Here is a 17864-nt window from a genome sequence, read left to right as displayed (position 1 = left end):
CCTGCTTTTCTTCGTTTTAGCGTCTTGATGACTTTTCCTACTGTTTTTTTCTTAATTTTCATTGGTTGTTGTTGTTTTTGCCTTGTTTTCTATGTCCTTACCATTTCGTCTCACTTTTTTTCCAATCTCTATTTTATCCTCTGTTTTGACTTTGGCAGGGAACAATGGATTACGAATGTGACAAGGTTAGTTTTCTAAGCTTTTTGCCAATTTTGTAAATAGCTAAAAAATGCTACTGTCACTTTTTTTTCCGGTGCGTGTAGAAAAGAAACGTGAAAGGCAGTCAAATGAAAACTAGGCGCTAAGAACCCAATGTAGACCGAGCTTTAAGCATGCGTTCTGCGACACGTGGTTTGTCGGCGAGATGTCTCCCACCCTCCATCACATATTAAATTTTTCGATATTTAAACCCGAAAAGGAAGAGTAATTTAGCCTGTGAGATAGAGGGTGACGTAACATCGAGGCAATTTTCATCATGGCAGCTTAAACGTAAATACAAGTAGAAGACCAACCAGCTGGAGTAAAACATCCAGAGTTAATTAAAGTATATGAATGTTGTTTTTAGACGGTCTATTTTATTTTCGCGACTAAGTAAATCATTCCGTTTTAGTAGTACTTCCAGTATGGTTGATCGTGTTAAATTATTTCAAACTATTGGTCTGACCAAACAAAAGTCTGAAGAAACAGTAAAAAATAAAGCATTGAGCACTAAACTGGAATCTATTGTGCTACAAGTAAGTTTCTTAGTCCATTTTAATTATCTAGTAGACCTTTACGAAACATTTTAATTCTTTTGTAATAGCCACTTTGTTATTTTCTTAGGAAAAGGTTGTAAATTTCCCATAAAATTGAAATTTCGCCGGGAAACAACATTTTTTTAAACATTTATTACCATGTCAGATATGTGAACTTACCCGCATCTAGTGGGTGACACCCACAATCACAGCATCCTCATCCGACTAAAAAACCCTCGCATCCAGCAGTTTCACGTGCATTTAAAATAATATTTGATCGAAGTTATGAGTAGAGAATTAGTCTAGAATATAAAATTGTCCAAAGTCATTCAAATTGCAGGAATATATTTTATTGCTTAGTTCCTTTGCGATTTTGAGCAAGTTTCAAACTGGATAGAATAATACTTTCATTGCGCCCGCAAAATTTAAAAGAGATTACGAAATATTTCAATGGTGGCTATTCGTGATAAAGAACAATGAAGAAATTAACCAACCTCGTCTCCAGGGCTCTTTTTCAGAGACGAGGTTGGAAGTTAATATTCTCATTCAATAAACTTTGTTTAAAACAAAGGTAATTTCAATGAACTTTGTTTAAAACAAAGGTAATTGATGTTTCATCTGTTTGGCTACCCGAGATAGCATGGTTTCTATTATCATTATAAAATATATAAAAATAATGTTTGTTTTGTTCAAAACGTGTTTCAATTAGAACTTTTAAATATAGAAAATTCGAAAACCTCAATCTTCTGGGAATGTTGTTGCTATTTCGTCGAGAAAACAATGGTCACATAAGACTATGAGAAAACTGAAAGAAAAATAACACAAATTTATTAAAAATTGTGAGGGTTATTCTCACAATACCACATTTGAACGCTGAAGAAGAGAGAGCAACCTCGATCCCATGGCCTGTAGCATATTTTGATATAAGGATGAATTGTGTATGTGTCACATCAAGACTTTGAGAAATAAGCCTGGGTAAAAGGTATTTTCTGCCAATCTACAGTGCCGCTCGTTAGATTGCATTTTAAGAGTTTAAGAACGAACAACGGCGATAAAAATGCTTCGTTAGATCGCCTTTTAAAAGTTTAAGAACGAAAAACGGTGATAGAAATGCTTTGTTAGATCAAGTTTAAGAACAAAAAACGACGATAAAAATGCTTCGTTAGATCATGTTTTAAAAATTTTAGAACGAAAAACGGTAATAGAAAAGCTTCGTTAATCATGTTTTAAAAGTTTAAGAACGAAAAACAGCGATAAAAATGCTTTGTTAGATCGTTTTTAAAAATGTAAGAATAAAAATCGGCGATAGAAATGCTTTTAACATGTTATGTTCGTTCATTTTTCTAAAATAATATTTCAATAGCCTTCATGATCTTTAACACTTTTAACTAATAACATGCATGTTACATGTTACAACAAAAGGATTCATCAAATCTTATTGTTCTGACTCGCGCACCACGATAAGAATAAAAAGCAATTAAGTTCGTGTATAAACAAAAGATATGTGAACGTTCTTTATGCAAACATGAGATTGTTACAAGAGGTCGTAAAACTCACGTACATGTAAAGTTACATCCAAGCGGCACTGTAGAAGTCTCAAATACGTAATTTTTCCCCTCTGCGCAAACCAAGGTCACGGCTCACGGATTTTCTATTCTAAGAATTACGCCTGCAAAGCATATCAATAGGGTTGGCATCTCTGTCATGTATAATTTATTCTTTTAATTTCGAGCAGTGGTAGTGGAAGAGTTTTTTTCAAAACTACTTTTTACAAAAAAATTTATATCATTTTTTCCTTAAATAGCTGTAATAAAATACCACAAATAATAAACGGAGAGTACAATGACAAAATAGCATCTTCCTTCTTCTCGACAAAATTTAAGTGACAACAAAAGAGCTTGTGCATTACGAGCGCAATTTGGGTGGTTTCGAACAGGCCCAGGCTTTTCCGGGCCCTTACAGATGAAAACCTTGAGAAAACCTGAAAAAACGCCCATGGCCGCCATCACATATATGGCGCTTTTGGCGAGAGTCTGCACCCTCGTTAAAAAAAATTTCAATCTGGTTTAACTGAAAATTAGACTATGAAGCCAAACTAGGAAAGTAGCTTAGGAGATTTTTCTTATGCATCTTGGTTGTGCAGGACTAAAAATTGTGTGTCCAAAGTGTTTGCATCTAACTACTGTCGATGTAAGCTAGCTACAGCTAATTTTAACATTTTAGTGAAACTTAGTGAAAATGTCCTGCCCGGATTATTATGAATGATACCCAGATTATGTACGGCAGCGTGCCCTGGTTATGTCATCACTTCTGACAAGAAAAAAGCCCTGGTGGCAAAGTTGTTATTGTTCTCAAATAAAAAATTTTGGAAAAAAAAGTTTAATAACTTTTCACCAAACTTAATTCCCGCAAAACGAATAATTTAGGTCATCCCCAGAATTTAATTCCAGCGAAAAATAAAAATGAGCCCACCCCTCTGTATGTATACTCACAAGAGGAGTTTATACTATAAAGTACATCAAGACTTTTTTTCGCTATGCCTAGTTTTAATGTTTTATCCTGCAGAGAAAAATTATGTCAAAACTTTTCTCTTTCCACATCCCTAGTCAATGTTTCTTTTACAAAAGTTTAAAAAAATGCCAATCACAGCCTGTCTGGCCAACCATTATATTAGTGTTGCTAATAGACAGGCCGTTTTCGCAATCTGGGCAGAACAAAAACAATATAATACACTTACTAATGAGCCTATTTTTTTCCTAAACGTTTTTGTTTTACGTAGCATGGCTCTCACTTGAATTTTACCTCTCTTCACCCCTCCAATTGCAGAACCATCCACTACTCCAAAGATCCATAAATTTCCAATGGTGTTAGTGATCACTCTTTCTTAAAATGGTTTCATTTTTTATGCAAATTGAAAGGATTTTCACAATGACAAGAACGAGACAACATCTCTTATCTCTCAGCTTTCTATAAAGTGTTGAAAAGATCATGCTATAAAGCAAAAATCAGCATACGTTGTTGTGATAAGTAAATGTCTGTTTGAAACTTATACATACGTCATTTTATTCCAAAATGTCAAGAACATGACAGGGAATTCCACGAAGAAAACAACACGCTACACATCGCACGCGTAATTCTATTTTAGAAAATTTGCGCGTGCGTTTTTCCGATTTTTTTCCTGGTTTATTTCACTCTTATCAGTCCTATGAGTGTATTTAAGTGGTGTAAAAGTGCTAAATATATTAACAAAACACCTTGGTTCGTTGTAGCAAGTCATTTATAACAGCTAAATACCATATAATTAAATTTAAACAGTGGACGAAGAGACGCTGACACGTGCTACACGTTGCACTTATTGCAATGGTCTGCCATTTTGTTTGTAGTGCTATTTATCCTCAACCTTGTTCCAAGGGTTATATTTTCTCCGTAGGTTATCTATTATCTATAACAATGGTAAAAATGGGAGTCATTTTTTCTTTATTGAGGTTTTATTTTAAATTAAATTTAATTTTAAAATAAAATGTTCAACACACATTTAATTTCACACAGGCAGAAAAAAACACATTTAATTTAAACACTGGGAAAAAATCACGGCATTTAATTAACTTTTTAAAAAAATTTAATTTAACCACAAGTGGTTATAAACTGTTTTTAATGATACAGTTGAAGCTGTTGATGTAAAACGATTGATTTTTGGAATACAGTTTTTAATAGTTAAATGCTTAAAGCATAGCCTGAAGCGGCGACATTAACTACGCTGTAGAAAATCAACTTTTATGATTCCCTCGTTAATTTTTTTTTAGTTAACGCGAGTAAAGAGCGTAATTAGCGCGTGCGATAAATAGCACGCCTGAATAGCTGTTGTGTGTGTGTGGGCGCGTGCGCGTGCGATCTTACGCGTCTCATGGAATTCCCTGCATGATGCAATGAAGCTTAACTAGTAAATAAGCAGAAAGCACTCGCACAATGAACCGCATCCCCAAAAATACTGCTCCATTATCCAAAGCAAATCATTTTTTTATTCAATGTGCTTTCGAAGATATAAATAGATTAGAATTTGAACAAAAGAAGGGAGGAAATTGTAATGGAGAAGAAAACTAAATTTATAAAAATAGCTTAAGTGTAGGTAAGGTATGTACGTATGTTGCGTATGCAAGTGTATTAACAGACAGGTTCCATCCCTTGAATATATTTTCTTCATTCAGAGGCCTAAATAAGTATTGGATTTTTTAGATTTTATAGATTTTTTTTGTTTTTATTATTTTATATTTGTGTATTTCAAATCATTCGTTTTCAACATAAAATTATAATGCTTAGACTTGCCTAAGTTATTTTTATCTGAGTCTTTTTTGGTTCTGCGGACTCTCATAACATAATTGCTGCAAATCTAAAAAGTTCTTAAAAAAATCTTTTGGTAGTGTATTATTGACAGTCAATAAGGCCCGTGGAAAACCCACTGAGGCAGGATAAAAATGAGAAAGAAGCGTCATTTAAATTTTGACGACGTCAGCAACTCATCCACGAAAAAAAAAGGAACCTTATTTTTACTTTTCTTTTATTGTGTAGAGCTTAAACTGCTGATCAAGAAAATGTATATGATCGTGTGGTTTTGATGAGCGCTTAATGAGATACAAGGGTTAAAAAAATTTGCTGTTGCCTTCATCATATAGATCTCGAAATGCTGATCAAGAAAATGTATAGGATTGTGTACAAACGGTTGCAGAGATAATTAGGGTTTGAAGGTTTTTTTAATGACGTCATCAACCGTTCATTCCGAAACGGATTCAGGCATCCAGGTTTGGGAAACTTACCCAAATTGATCCCAGGTGGTCCCTAGTTACCCATTGGGTGAAAAATCATTGACATCATGTCAAATAATTCAACATTTAAGACATAACTTTTACAGCTACATCAAAGGAAAATAAACACATCCACTCTGCCTGTCACAGACACACAGACAGACACACTTATCGTATTATTATGGAGATAAGACATTGATGTAAACAATTGTCAAGGAGTTAACTTTTATTTTCTTTGATTAATTTGTTTAAATCTAATATTTAGGCAGGTGACTCAATCGACAAGCCTGTGGGCACATTATTGTACAGCTTGGCTGGTAGTAATCTAGATGATACTGCAAATATAAAACTAGTTGTTAAGTATGTGGTCAACCGGAAAATCAATGCAGTCAATCAATTAAATGGTGAGTGAGTTGCTCCTTACTTGGTGAGGAGCAAGTAATTTCTAATTTTAGCAGCAATCAGGATATTATAATTCATTTTTTTTATTACCCACTTCCTTCATTTACCCCCTTCCCTTTCCAATTAACAAACCCCACTTTAGACACATTTTTTTAGCCCCTCCTTTTATCCCCCCCACCCAAAAGCTAAATGACTAAATAATACCCTAATTGTGTTTCTCTCTGACAGGCAAAACCTTTCTTACAGACAGAACTTTTACAAACAACCTCCTGTGTTTTTTTTAAGAAAACAACACAAATTAATTTATTATGCAAAAGTCTTGATGAATTAACTTTTATTGTTTGTTTCTTTTGTCTATTTATCTTTTTTTCAGGTTATGCCACAGGGAATTCAATTGTTGTCTATTTCATTTAAAGAAGTTTTAATTATTCCAACAATCTTTAAATAAAATTTACACACTAAATTTTCAAGAAAGAAACATAAGTTTTACACCCTGTGTTTGATTTTCAATATCCAATACTAACCATTTTATTTAGAATTATGTATGTTTTAGTGGTTATAAGTAATTTTTCCATGGGTTTACAACTCTTGTTTTTATATTAAGCTGTATAATAAGCTGTAACTTATTTTTTAGCTGCCATTGATTTCCTTAAAAGCAACTCATTCAATGAAAAATTATTTGAAGAAAGAAGTAATTTTTCATGGGTTTACAACTCTTGTTTACTGTATAATAAGCTGTAACTTATTTTTTAGCTGCCATTGATTTCCTTAAAAGCAACTCATTCAATGAAAAATTATTCGAAGATTCATGTGGTATTGATGTTTCATACACACCAGACCAGATTGAGGATTGCGTAAGGAAGTACTAAATATTTTGTGTACATTTACAAAGTAAAATAGGTTGTGAATAACTAACCCTAACCCTAACCCTAACAGAAGTGTCCAACAGAGAAATAAAAAGATTCATATAAAAAAGAGTACAATCCTTCATTAAGTAAAATCAAAGATTTACTGGACTTTTTTTACTTTCACTGAAGCAGTTTAGAGCCAGTATTATCTTGAGATCAATAAGAAATTGTCTCTACAAATAACACTAATTCGAAATGAAATAAAATATTATTTTTCACCAAAATTAATTCTTTCTTGTATATCAATGAAAACTTTAAGACAGGTTAGGCAAGAATTCTCTATAGGTGCCTATGACTTCAATAAAACCTTTCCTTCGCATGTTTCCTAAAAAATGTTTCATTTAAGTTTAAATTGGTTTATTATTTCGCAAAAATCATTTTAAAAAGTGATTAGTTGAAAAAACAATGTAAAAAAAATTCACCCATTATTATTAATTTGACTGGTGTTTTTTTTGCTTCTCATTGCAACAAATATTTTAAAACTTAATAATAAAAATTGAATTACTTATCGACATTTTTCGTGAAAATTTTTTCAAAAACTATGATGTCTTTTTGTCATATCGTGGTAGCATACAGCTAAATGTAGTTCTCTGAATGACCTGTCAGAAGCAAATATATTTATTATGTTGTATGTAAGTGTCCTCTTGAACAGATCACGAGAGAAGCGACTTGTGTAATGGAAAATTGTACAACTTGGCACACTTATTATAAAATAAAATTGAATTCCTAATATGCATTCCTAATACTTAAACACTCAATAATGACATTGATTTGCTGCTGAAGTCATCCAGACGCTATATAGAGTAGCACTTTCTTGTTCTTTGCAATGTCTGAACTGCATTTTTTCGAGTATTTTTTACAAAAATTGGGGATTGTGATTGCTAGTTGTATTTTGAGGCAATAAAGTTTATTTTTATGTGACTTTGGAGTTGTATGAACCAGTAACACTCCTTGAATTTTATTTCTCCAGGTAACAACATATCACTTTTGAGAATAGTTTATACCCTTAGAACTAAATATTATTTTCCAACTAATCTCACTGTAAAATCTTAAACTTTTAAATGTTAAAGTGTATTTTGGTAAGGTTTTTATTGCCAAAACCTGTTTTCTTCAATGTTTTATTGTTATCTTAAATTAAACTGTCACACATTGTTTAAAAAATGTTTCCTTAAGTTGAAAAATTTAAAAAAGAAATGCTTATTGGTGATAAACTTTGATTTACTATGATTTAAAAATTCATGCTCATGATATACCGTATCCTTGAAAAATAAATCAGATAACTTGTAAAAAGCTATTTAAATTATTCCACTTTTTTTAGGTGGAAAGTGTTTTGAAGAAACACATGAGCGAGCTTAAAGAAAAAAGATATCATTTTAATATAGGAACTCTCCTAGGTATGGTTTGTGCATGGGTTTTATTTTTAAGTGTATACAACATGGCTCACTTGAACTTACTGTCAAAACATAACTCCAATTAGTTTTATGCTCCATATACCTTGCAACACATTAGCTCTGAAGAACAAGCAAAAGTAAATGATATCTCTCTGACATTCACTTTTTTCCTAATCTTTGTAACTATCACAACAACCCAGTAAAGAATGTCACCTTTTCTTGACAGTACAGAGCAATTTGCAATGCATTTGTTAAAGACAACTTATTAAGCAAATGTAGGTATCTGTCTACCCTTCGTCAAATGCACGTGAAATTGTTGCAGGCTTTTATTTAAAAACTGTAGCAAAGGAAGGGAGAGAATAAAATGTGTTAATAGAATATAATATGTTTGTGTAGGAGAAGTGTCTAAGCAACTGAAATGGGTCGATATGAAGAAAGTGAAATCTGAAATTGATATGCAGGTAATGTCGTGTTAAACTTGAAGTGATAAAAACTTATCTTCATTGGCAATTACTTGTGACGTTACTCAAGTGTGTTTTAGCCTACCTTATTAACAACATTTCAAAAGATATATAATTATACCTGACACCATACATTCTAGCAGTAAAGGAAAAATACCTTATATAATCTTGTAATTCTTATCTAGTTGTTGGATGTCCTTGGTCCAAAAACAGAGGAAGACAAAAAGCCCATAAATAAAAAGGTACATTATGTCATAACAAATTGTTGACCATATTCTCAGGTTTTTGCATAGTTGGATGGCTTCTTCATCACACTAGGACACCATCCCAATCAGTGTAAGTAGTGCCAGTGTAGGCAATGACCATGTTGGAGTAGTAAAAAAATACCTGTACACTTAGCATTTCTTCTTCTAAACATCTTTGAATTCATTTCCTGTGCACTTAAGCATATTAAAAGTGTTTACTAGGATTCATTGAGAACATGTGCTATAGCTTTGTGTAAGGAAGATCATGTTATGAGCATTCATCCAGTTTGATGATATATTTATATTTATAAAGAATGCTTATAGTTTAAAAAGTCAACTGATGTATTTGTTTTAAGGCAGGTAAAAAAAATACTGAAAAGAAAACAGATGCCTCAAATAAAACTAACGAACAACAAGCACCAGTTGATCTTCCCACCATCATGAGTAAGTGCAACAACTCTTAAAAAATGTTACAATAACAATGTTTGCAGTGTACTAAATGTTTATATTGTCATAATAAGTTCTCACATGTGAGATCAAAACTTAAACTCACAGTTGGTTGCGTCAAATGGTCACAGGAATAGCAAATACACGAATGCACTCTATTGAGGTCGTTGTGTTGTGTTATAAAGCATTAATTTTAGTTTGTAAGGACTTTGCAGACACTTCTCTAAGCCCTCTTGTCCTTTTTACCATCTGCTAACAAAATGCCTTCTTCCCCCTCTTTAGACAGTGTCCAAACGTCTTTTAAGCCCAATAATTCTCTGTTTAACTGCAGTCATGCTACTGCTTTGTTTGCAGTTTAGGATATTCTCCAAACTGTATCATATATATGCAACATGCATGCAATGTAATTCCTATTTAGAAATAATTGACCCAAAAAGTATGTATCTGTCTGGTGAAGCCACTAAATTTCACAAACCAGGTATGCAGGCTGTGTATTGTGTATGGTTCATTATAAGATGATATGATGTCGTGTAACACATAATGTTGCACAACATATTGACTCTTTGTGAAAACAAACTTCGTAAAATACAATCTTTGGTAAATTTTCACTAAAATGTTACAGCTTGTTCGTATTGCTGATGCAGTCCTAAACTACAGATTTTTGAAGCATGGTTTGTTTCTATTCAGGAGAAAATCACCTCACTGATGGCTATCAGACAACACCAAAAACTATGGAGTTACTCAAGAGTCATTTAGATGAATACAAAGATCAAGTTCGGACACGTTTCCCACCCGAACCAAATGGAATTCTTCATATCGGACATGCTAAAGCTATCAATTTCAACTTTGGTTATGCAAAAGCTTATGATGGCATAACCTTTTTACGCTACGATGACACGAATCCTGAAAAAGAAGAAGAAAAATTTTTTACAGCCATCTTAGACATGGTGAAGTGGTTAGGTTTCGAACCGTATAAAATAACACATGCATCGGACTACTTTAATGAGTTATATAATTACGCAGTGGAATTAATTAAAAGAGGAAATGCTTATATATGTCATCAACAGTATGAGGAGATCAAAGGTCACAATCCACCAGAAAGTCCTTGGAGAAACCGCCCTATAGAAGAGTCATTACAGCTGTTCGAAGATATGAAGAGGGGAAAGTTAGATGAAGGGGAAGCCACTTTACGTATGAAGACAGTGATGGAAGATGGAAAGATGGATCCTGTGGCATATAGAATCAAATTTACGCCTCATCATCGAACTGGAGATAAATGGTAACCTCATTACGTATAATGTCTTTCGGTTTGAGAAACCCAGCAAATCAAATTTAAAACTAACTTAAACTCAATGTCATTGTGTTTGGTTTGATTTTGAGAGTTTATTAAAGAAAGGGAAAAATAATTTTTATCAGCAAATCATTAGGAAGTCATTCATACCGTTGTTTAAAACAAAGTTCTTTCTTTGCCAAATGATCGGATTCATTTTTTTTAAAGCTTAACACAAAAATGCTGGCATCAGCATACAAATTTCAATTTTAGGCCGATTTTTCGCCATTTACGCACCATATGTCAGTAAGGATACAATTAAATTTGACATGTAATACCATTTTTTTGGCGTCCTCTCGTCCAAGTTCCTCCAGTAGTAGAAGTAGTTTTTTAATGAAGTAACTTTTAAATGTCACTCATACTAGGAAAAGTAAATGAACAGTAAATACCTCTAAGCGTTGTCAATTCCGAGATTAGTGAAGTAAAAGTAGCAATGGCAACAATTGATTCTTTATCTTAGATGGTCTAAGATAACTTTTGGATATGCTTTAAAATTCCTAAATGGTAAGGTTGCCCCCTTGACTATATGCTGAGGTATTTGTTGTTCGATATCTGAATTTTACAGGATAGTAGATTTAAACTCTCCTTGTAAGTTCAGTGAAAGCCTCTTTTTTATTGTGAAGTATTGAATATGTTTTCATATTTTGTTTATTCGTTTGTTGTTTATCTTTAGGTGTATCTACCCTACGTATGATTTTACTCATTGTTTGAACGACTCATTAGAACATATCACTCACTCGCTATGCACAAAAGAATTCCAAGCGAGACGTTCTTCTTATTACTGGCTGTGTAACGCTCTCGATGTGTACTGTCCAGTACAGTGGGAGTACAGTCGCCTCAACTTAAACTACACCGTGGTGTCGAAACGTAAGATAGCAAAACTTATTACCAATAAAGTGGTGGCTGATTGGGATGACCCTCGCTTGTTCACACTTACTGCTCTGCGGAGAAGAGGTGTTCCACCAGAAGCTATAAATTTGTTTTGTGCTAAGATTGGTGTAACAATGTCTCAAACGACACTTGACCCGTCAATGTTGGATTCATGCATTAGAGATGTTCTTAACGTTACAGCACACAGGTATCATTTACTGTATCATTTATTTAGTTCAATTTAGGTTGTGTACAACACAATAGTATTTACTCGGCAAAAATTGGTTAAGTAAAAAATAAGATCAACCACCAGGCAGATTTCAGTTTACTATCAAACATGGTTCATACAAACAACATCAACTTTATGGTGATAGGAATATTTAGTTTAACCAAAGCTATGCGGCTATTTTTTAAAAACTAATACGAAATTTGCCTCAATCTTGAAATCTCTTAGTAATATTGTGAAAACTTCTTAGTTGTCTCAGACCTGCACATTTAAAATTAAACACAGGCCAAGTGTGATTTCGGCAAAAGTTTAGTAAAGGATAAGCATAGTAACCAAAATCAGGATGGAACAGTCAGCTCAAATGTTTTGACTTTGCATTGCATGATTTTTTGATCGAACGTTTGATTAAAAGATATCGTATTATGTCTAACTCTGAACGTAATTTATGCTTCAAACAAAACATTTTAAATGTTTAAATATTAAATTTATAAGTGGCTTTCTTCTTTTAGAGCAATGGCTGTGTTGGATCCATTAAAAATCGTCATTACCAACTTTGATAAGTCAGACGTAAGTAATAAACCAAAATAGTAGACTAGCATATTTAGGGGGGGGTTAACTTTTCGACATTTTGTAGATTTTCCCACCAGGGGGGGAGATAGTTGTAAAAAGGGTGGGGTTGCTTAAAGTAGACAACTGGGTGTTTACCTCGAAATAATACGGGCCAGGAGTGTACTTTCAAAATAAGAAGGGTCGTCTTTCTTATAATAGGGGATTGTTTTAAAAATAGGAGGTTCTAACCCCTCTGCTTGACTAACTTCGCTGGTGTAAGATTATAGCTAAAATTCTTTTGTAAGAAATACAACAAGCCGATGTTTATATTTATAGTATTGCGGCATGTTTTACGGTGCTGGAGCTAGCTGCCTGTTGGTTATAAACAGGGCTAATAATCAACGTGTGGTAGAAGTGGTTATTCTCAGAAAGGTCTTAAACTTTCTTAAAAATTAGAGCAAAAAAATTGAAAAAATGGCAAAACAACCTAAACAACCTTATACAACAAACAGTTTATAAACTTTTTCAAAGTTTTGCCAGACTTTCGGTACCGAATTTTGTTGATCATATTTTTTTGTGGTCGAATGTTAATAACAGAAGTTATAATCGTGAAATATCGTGCATATATTTATTGTCGTTAATAAAATGTTTAATATATTGAGCTTTTATGGTCGTTAAATCTTGCAAAATATGGAGAACCATAGTTTTGTGCAGAAATTACCTAACGAAAGCAGTTTATATAGAAAAGATGAGAAGTGATGTATAAACTAATTTCCAATGTTCTTTGCTTAGGTAGAAATCGAAGTTCCAAACATCCCAACCGATAAAATAGCTGGAACACATACAGTACCGTTCGGAAAAATTATTTACATTGAAAAGTCTGACTTTAGAGAGGTAAATCATTGATTTTTATAGATTGTGTGCCTTTTTGTACTACACACTTTTTTGTCAACATTTTTGTCAACAAATTATCAACAACTTTAAACGATTACCTGTTCCTGAATGTTCCATAAGGAGTATCGTTGGTTTAAGATATCTTTTTAATATGTAGAAAAGAGACAAAGATTACAAAAGACTAGCTTGTGATCAAACAGTCGGGTTGAGACATGCTGGCAAAGTTATCACAGTTAAAGATGTTATTAAGGTAAAATTACCACCTTGGTGTGTCTACTTGATTGGACAAAAAATGTTAGGAATTTGCCACATTGAAGTGGGGTAAGTGCACACAACACCGAGGCTTTGTGTTATGTACGTATATCTATCCATATCCACAGCAGCCTTTTTCAATTTTTTAGCTACCTAAACGGAGATATATACTGGTTAAATTTAGCATGTGGCACGACGCGAAATTTTCTTAAATGGTAGCCGCTCGATGGCAATTTTCGTGGCACATAATTCTGCATAATCTCATTAATTTGAATCCCATTGTTAATGCTCGAAGAGAAACTCAATTTCGAAAGTTTTTGTAAATTAAGTCACAAGAAGGTTGAAAATGTAATGCATGTAAATTGAAAAGTTGCAGACCTTTCTCAACGTTAATCCTCCTTAAGGAGATGTTTGTGTCATTATTACTTTTGATATTATGTTTTTTAGTTGCTTATTCATATTTGTTTTTTGAAGGAGCACCTATTAGAAGGTGCTCTTTTGCGTTTATTTGGAAGGTTATTTCAAAGAAGGTTGTCAGATCGATTGTGGTAGTGAAACTTTGTAGTTTTGTGCTTTGGTCGTTTCTGTTCATTATGTTCTGTTTTTTTGTGTAAATTTAAAAAGAACACGTCGCTTAAATAAACGTTCAACACACATTCTCGTGAAAATTCCAATTTTTTGTCCTTGGAAATTAAAACTGCTGTTTATCTTTTAGGACGGAGATGATATAGTGGAAGTTCATGTGACATGTGAGAACAGTAGCAAAGAAAACAAACCAAAAGCTTTTATTCATTGGGTGTGCAATCCTATTGAGTGTGAAGTCAGAATGTATAACAGGCTGTATGTGGACTATAAAGTTTTATCCCTTCTTCTTTAAAGTTAAATTCATTTCAATGTTTTGATATGTAACTTGCTATGTGAATTCAGAATTTACGGGAAGGTGTTACTCCCCTTTTTAAAAACAGTTCGTTCTATATGGGCATCCAAGGTGAAGTTTTATGGATATGTAGGTAGTGCAAGAAACTTTGCTATATTTAACAGAACAAAACTTCGTAAAACGAGGCAAAAAACCTTGCATAAATTTAGACTAAAGATATGTTCTTAATTTCTTTGGAACGAGTTTTATTTGTTTTCAGTATCAAATCTTTTTTTTTAAGATTTAATCATCCGAATCCGGAAGATGCAAAAGAAGTTCCAGGTGGTTTCCTCACCGACGTTAATCAGGTTTGAACTTTACTATCCTTAAAGCAATATGTCTGAGTGATTATCGCGCAAATTAACTGGTAATTTTAAAGCAACGTGTTGCGCTTTATTTTGTCACTGATAACTGACCAATTTGGACTAGTGAAAGATTCGAACACGTCACACAGCACTGTTTTGATTGCTATTTTTGCTAGCGATACAAACCAACGCGGTTTCTATCAGATTACAAAAATAATTTTTTGCAAATCAAGCAAGCGCGGAAATTAGTTCCGATTTTCAGAAATAATGTAGCATCATTAAAACTTTTGAAGCAGGGTGTCTAGCAGACCCTAAATATCCTGAATAAGGACAAGTGGCTTAAAAACCCTAAGTATCTTTAAGATTTTGTAAAGACCAGTTTGACTACACTGTTGGAATGGATTATTTTATTTTCTTCCGCTATGATGACAGTTTTATTAAAAGTCATGTTAAGAGTAGAAATCTTCATTTAAGATCCTAGAAAGTAGCCATATAACTTAGTACATGACCATGAAATACCCTGAATTTGATCCAATAAATTTGCTAGACACCCTGTGATGGGTTTTCTAAACTCTTTTAAAAATCTTAGTAAGTCCTTGCGAAAGTACAGTAATAAAATGTATTTTACTTCTTCGTTTAGAATTCTTTGACAGTCATCAAGAGCGCCTATGTGGACTTGTCAGTGAAAGGTGCTGATGTGTTGTCGAGATATCAATTCGAAAGAACTGGGTTCTTTGCTGTGGACAAAGACAGCACGTCTGAAAAGGTATGCGTACATTGGTGTTCTTGTTTGCATGGAACCGGGATAAGTTTAAGGGTGCTTTAAAGAGCCCATGTTGCAAAAAGTTGATTCATTTATTTGATTATTTATCATGTTAAATTATCATGAAAACAGGAACAGTTTTTCATTTGTTTTTAGGCATTTTTTAAGAACTAAAACTTCGTTTTGATAGCATTGTAGCATTTAAAACATGAAATTTCCACGAATTCTCGTTCACCACCAAAAGCGATAATTAACTTTTCAAGAACATGCCATTCATTTATTGATTTATTTGCATTATTTTATTTGTAGATGGTGTTTAATCAGACTGTAGCCTTAAAAGAAGATGTTGCGAAGAACTAGATGTTCTCAAATAAAATATAAATAAAGAAAAGAAAAACTGAATTTTTAGTGTAGAATTAGAACATTGTGACAACTTACAATGAAACGACTTTTTTTTCGAACCATTATTGTATCAAGGATCTATTTCTCTTTTCCATTCATGGGAAAAGCTTATTTTTGCGAACAAGAAAATTAGTGTGTGCGTTATATTAGTGTATAATTGGTTAACTTAATATCCGTAGACAAATGTATGCAGAGAAAGCACGGGGAAAATCCAGGTCCATAAAATTCCCGTTTAAATTACATTGCAAGAATACTAAACTCTATTATTTCTTTTTGTATCTGACTTCGAAGGGTAACAAGTACTGTCCACTCTGTCGGGAACGAGTTAGGAATGTTTTGAGACTTGGTTTAATTCTTTGAATATTAGAAACTGATAACTGCTGATGTTATCATGTTCTACATGTTCTTCTTCTAGTAATACATTTATTCTGTGTCTACGCGATTTTATAGCCGTGTTAAGGACACACCAATCGATTAGGATTAATAATCTTATTTTGTTGTCTGGTGAAAATGCACGAATTATGTAGGGCTAACAACTAGTCTGTTATAATAATCATGTTCATTCAGCCTGACTACAAGAGCGGACATTAGAATAGCTGCATCTAAACAAATAAAAGATACAGGTGATATATAGAAAGACTGGTTAAAACCCAGAAAAAAAGATAGAGAATTTAAAATATGTTTGTGAGGATTGTGAGAAGAAAATTGGTCTTCTACATGATGCAATTCAAAATGCAATTATTAAAGAACAACGAGACTGGCATTAGATCCATATATGAATAAAGGCTACATATCTTAACAGAATTAAAGGGTAAGCAACACTTCAAAGTTTGCATGTATAGCACAATTCAGATTTCAACGGAAACTTTTTCTTCATAGTTGAAAGAGATTGATGCTCTTGAAATTGGCTCCTTTAAACTTGAAAAGGGGGATGGTATCCTAGTGAAAAAGCTCGACGAAACCTTAAAAGGGTTAAATGTGGACAGACAAGCACATCATGTCAACCATTTATTAGTAACCATGTGCACAAAATGCTCAATATGTATGTAGCTATACTCTTGATTTTTATTAGGTTGGTAACATAATTGAATTGTGTAATGCAATACCTCTGATGGTGCACAACATACACAAAGGAGCTGTCGAATTATCAGCGAAATACAAGTTGTTGTTTTATAAATAGTATGTGCCACAACGCAATGAATTTTTGTCATGATTTCTGCAAAGAAAAATTATCGTCCTTATTTGAATAAATAATCAGCGCTAATAAATCTTGTTTTTTTTGAAAATCTTTCTAAAATTTGATTTAAAAAAGATTTTAAAAGCTACCAAGGATTTGATGTTGTACTTCCGGTCAGAATCTCCAACTGTGACTCCAAAACTTCACTTGCTGGAAAAACATGTTGTTGGATTCATTGAGAAGTGGGGTGTTGGACTTGGTCTCTATAGCGAGCAGGGTGGTGAAAGTATTCATGCCTAGTTAACACTCTCTTCAGCGCACCTATTGCATGATGCCAGTAGCAGCCTGACAGCAAAAGGTTGCTTTAAATGATGAAGAAACATCACTTGCGTGTCCACCCTGAAGCACAGGGAATACGGCCCGCAATTTAAAAAAGGAAAATTGTGAAGGAGTAAATAAATTAGTATATAGTTGATATCAGACATATAACATAGTAGGTAGATATTACTTTATAGTTATGAAAGGTATAGAGTAAAAATAACTAAAGTCGTAAAAATATATTAGGATAGCTACTCGTTCTCAAATTGACGAGATCTTGGGACAGTGTAGATAGCTATATGACATCGTCATAAAGCTTAAAAAAAACATCTACGCCTAGGATCTTGGTAAATTCTACCGAGATTTCAAAAAAGCAAACTGGCTTGCTTCTGAGACAAACATTCTATATAGTTCAGCTGGTCGTGCACCCCGGTCAACCAGACCAGGTCGCCTCATATAAGCACCCCTGAAATAA

The 17864-nt window shown here is 33.3% G+C and overlaps 1 protein-coding gene across 2 annotated transcripts; it reads left to right on the top strand.

The window, feature by feature from the left end:
* The first annotated feature begins 300 nt into the window (after nt 1-300).
* Nucleotides 301-16038, top strand: LOC130625004 (glutamine--tRNA ligase-like). Of its 2 annotated transcripts, XM_057440083.1 has the most exons (18): nt 304-544; nt 611-734; nt 5799-5937; nt 6689-6789; nt 8162-8237; nt 8631-8695; nt 8881-8937; nt 9297-9384; nt 9806-9865; nt 10075-10666; nt 11391-11795; nt 12323-12380; nt 13155-13256; nt 13414-13506; nt 14224-14348; nt 14666-14732; nt 15370-15495; nt 15802-16038. In XM_057440083.1, the coding sequence occupies exons 2-18, from the start codon at nt 624-626 to the stop codon at nt 15850-15852; spliced, it is 2316 nt and encodes a 771-aa protein (XP_057296066.1). In that variant the 5' UTR covers nt 304-544; nt 611-623; the 3' UTR covers nt 15853-16038. The 2 variants fall into 2 exon arrangements, with proteins under 2 accessions (XP_057296065.1, XP_057296066.1); XM_057440082.1 differs by having other exon boundaries at nt 301-734.
* Nucleotides 16039-17864: the final 1826 nt, after the last annotated feature.

This window comes from Hydractinia symbiolongicarpus, chromosome 14 (genome assembly GCF_029227915.1).
Source record: "Hydractinia symbiolongicarpus strain clone_291-10 chromosome 14, HSymV2.1, whole genome shotgun sequence".
In the NCBI taxonomy this organism is placed as follows: Eukaryota; Metazoa; Cnidaria; class Hydrozoa; order Anthoathecata; family Hydractiniidae; genus Hydractinia; species Hydractinia symbiolongicarpus.
This window is presented reverse-complemented; position numbering and strand designations above follow the sequence as displayed.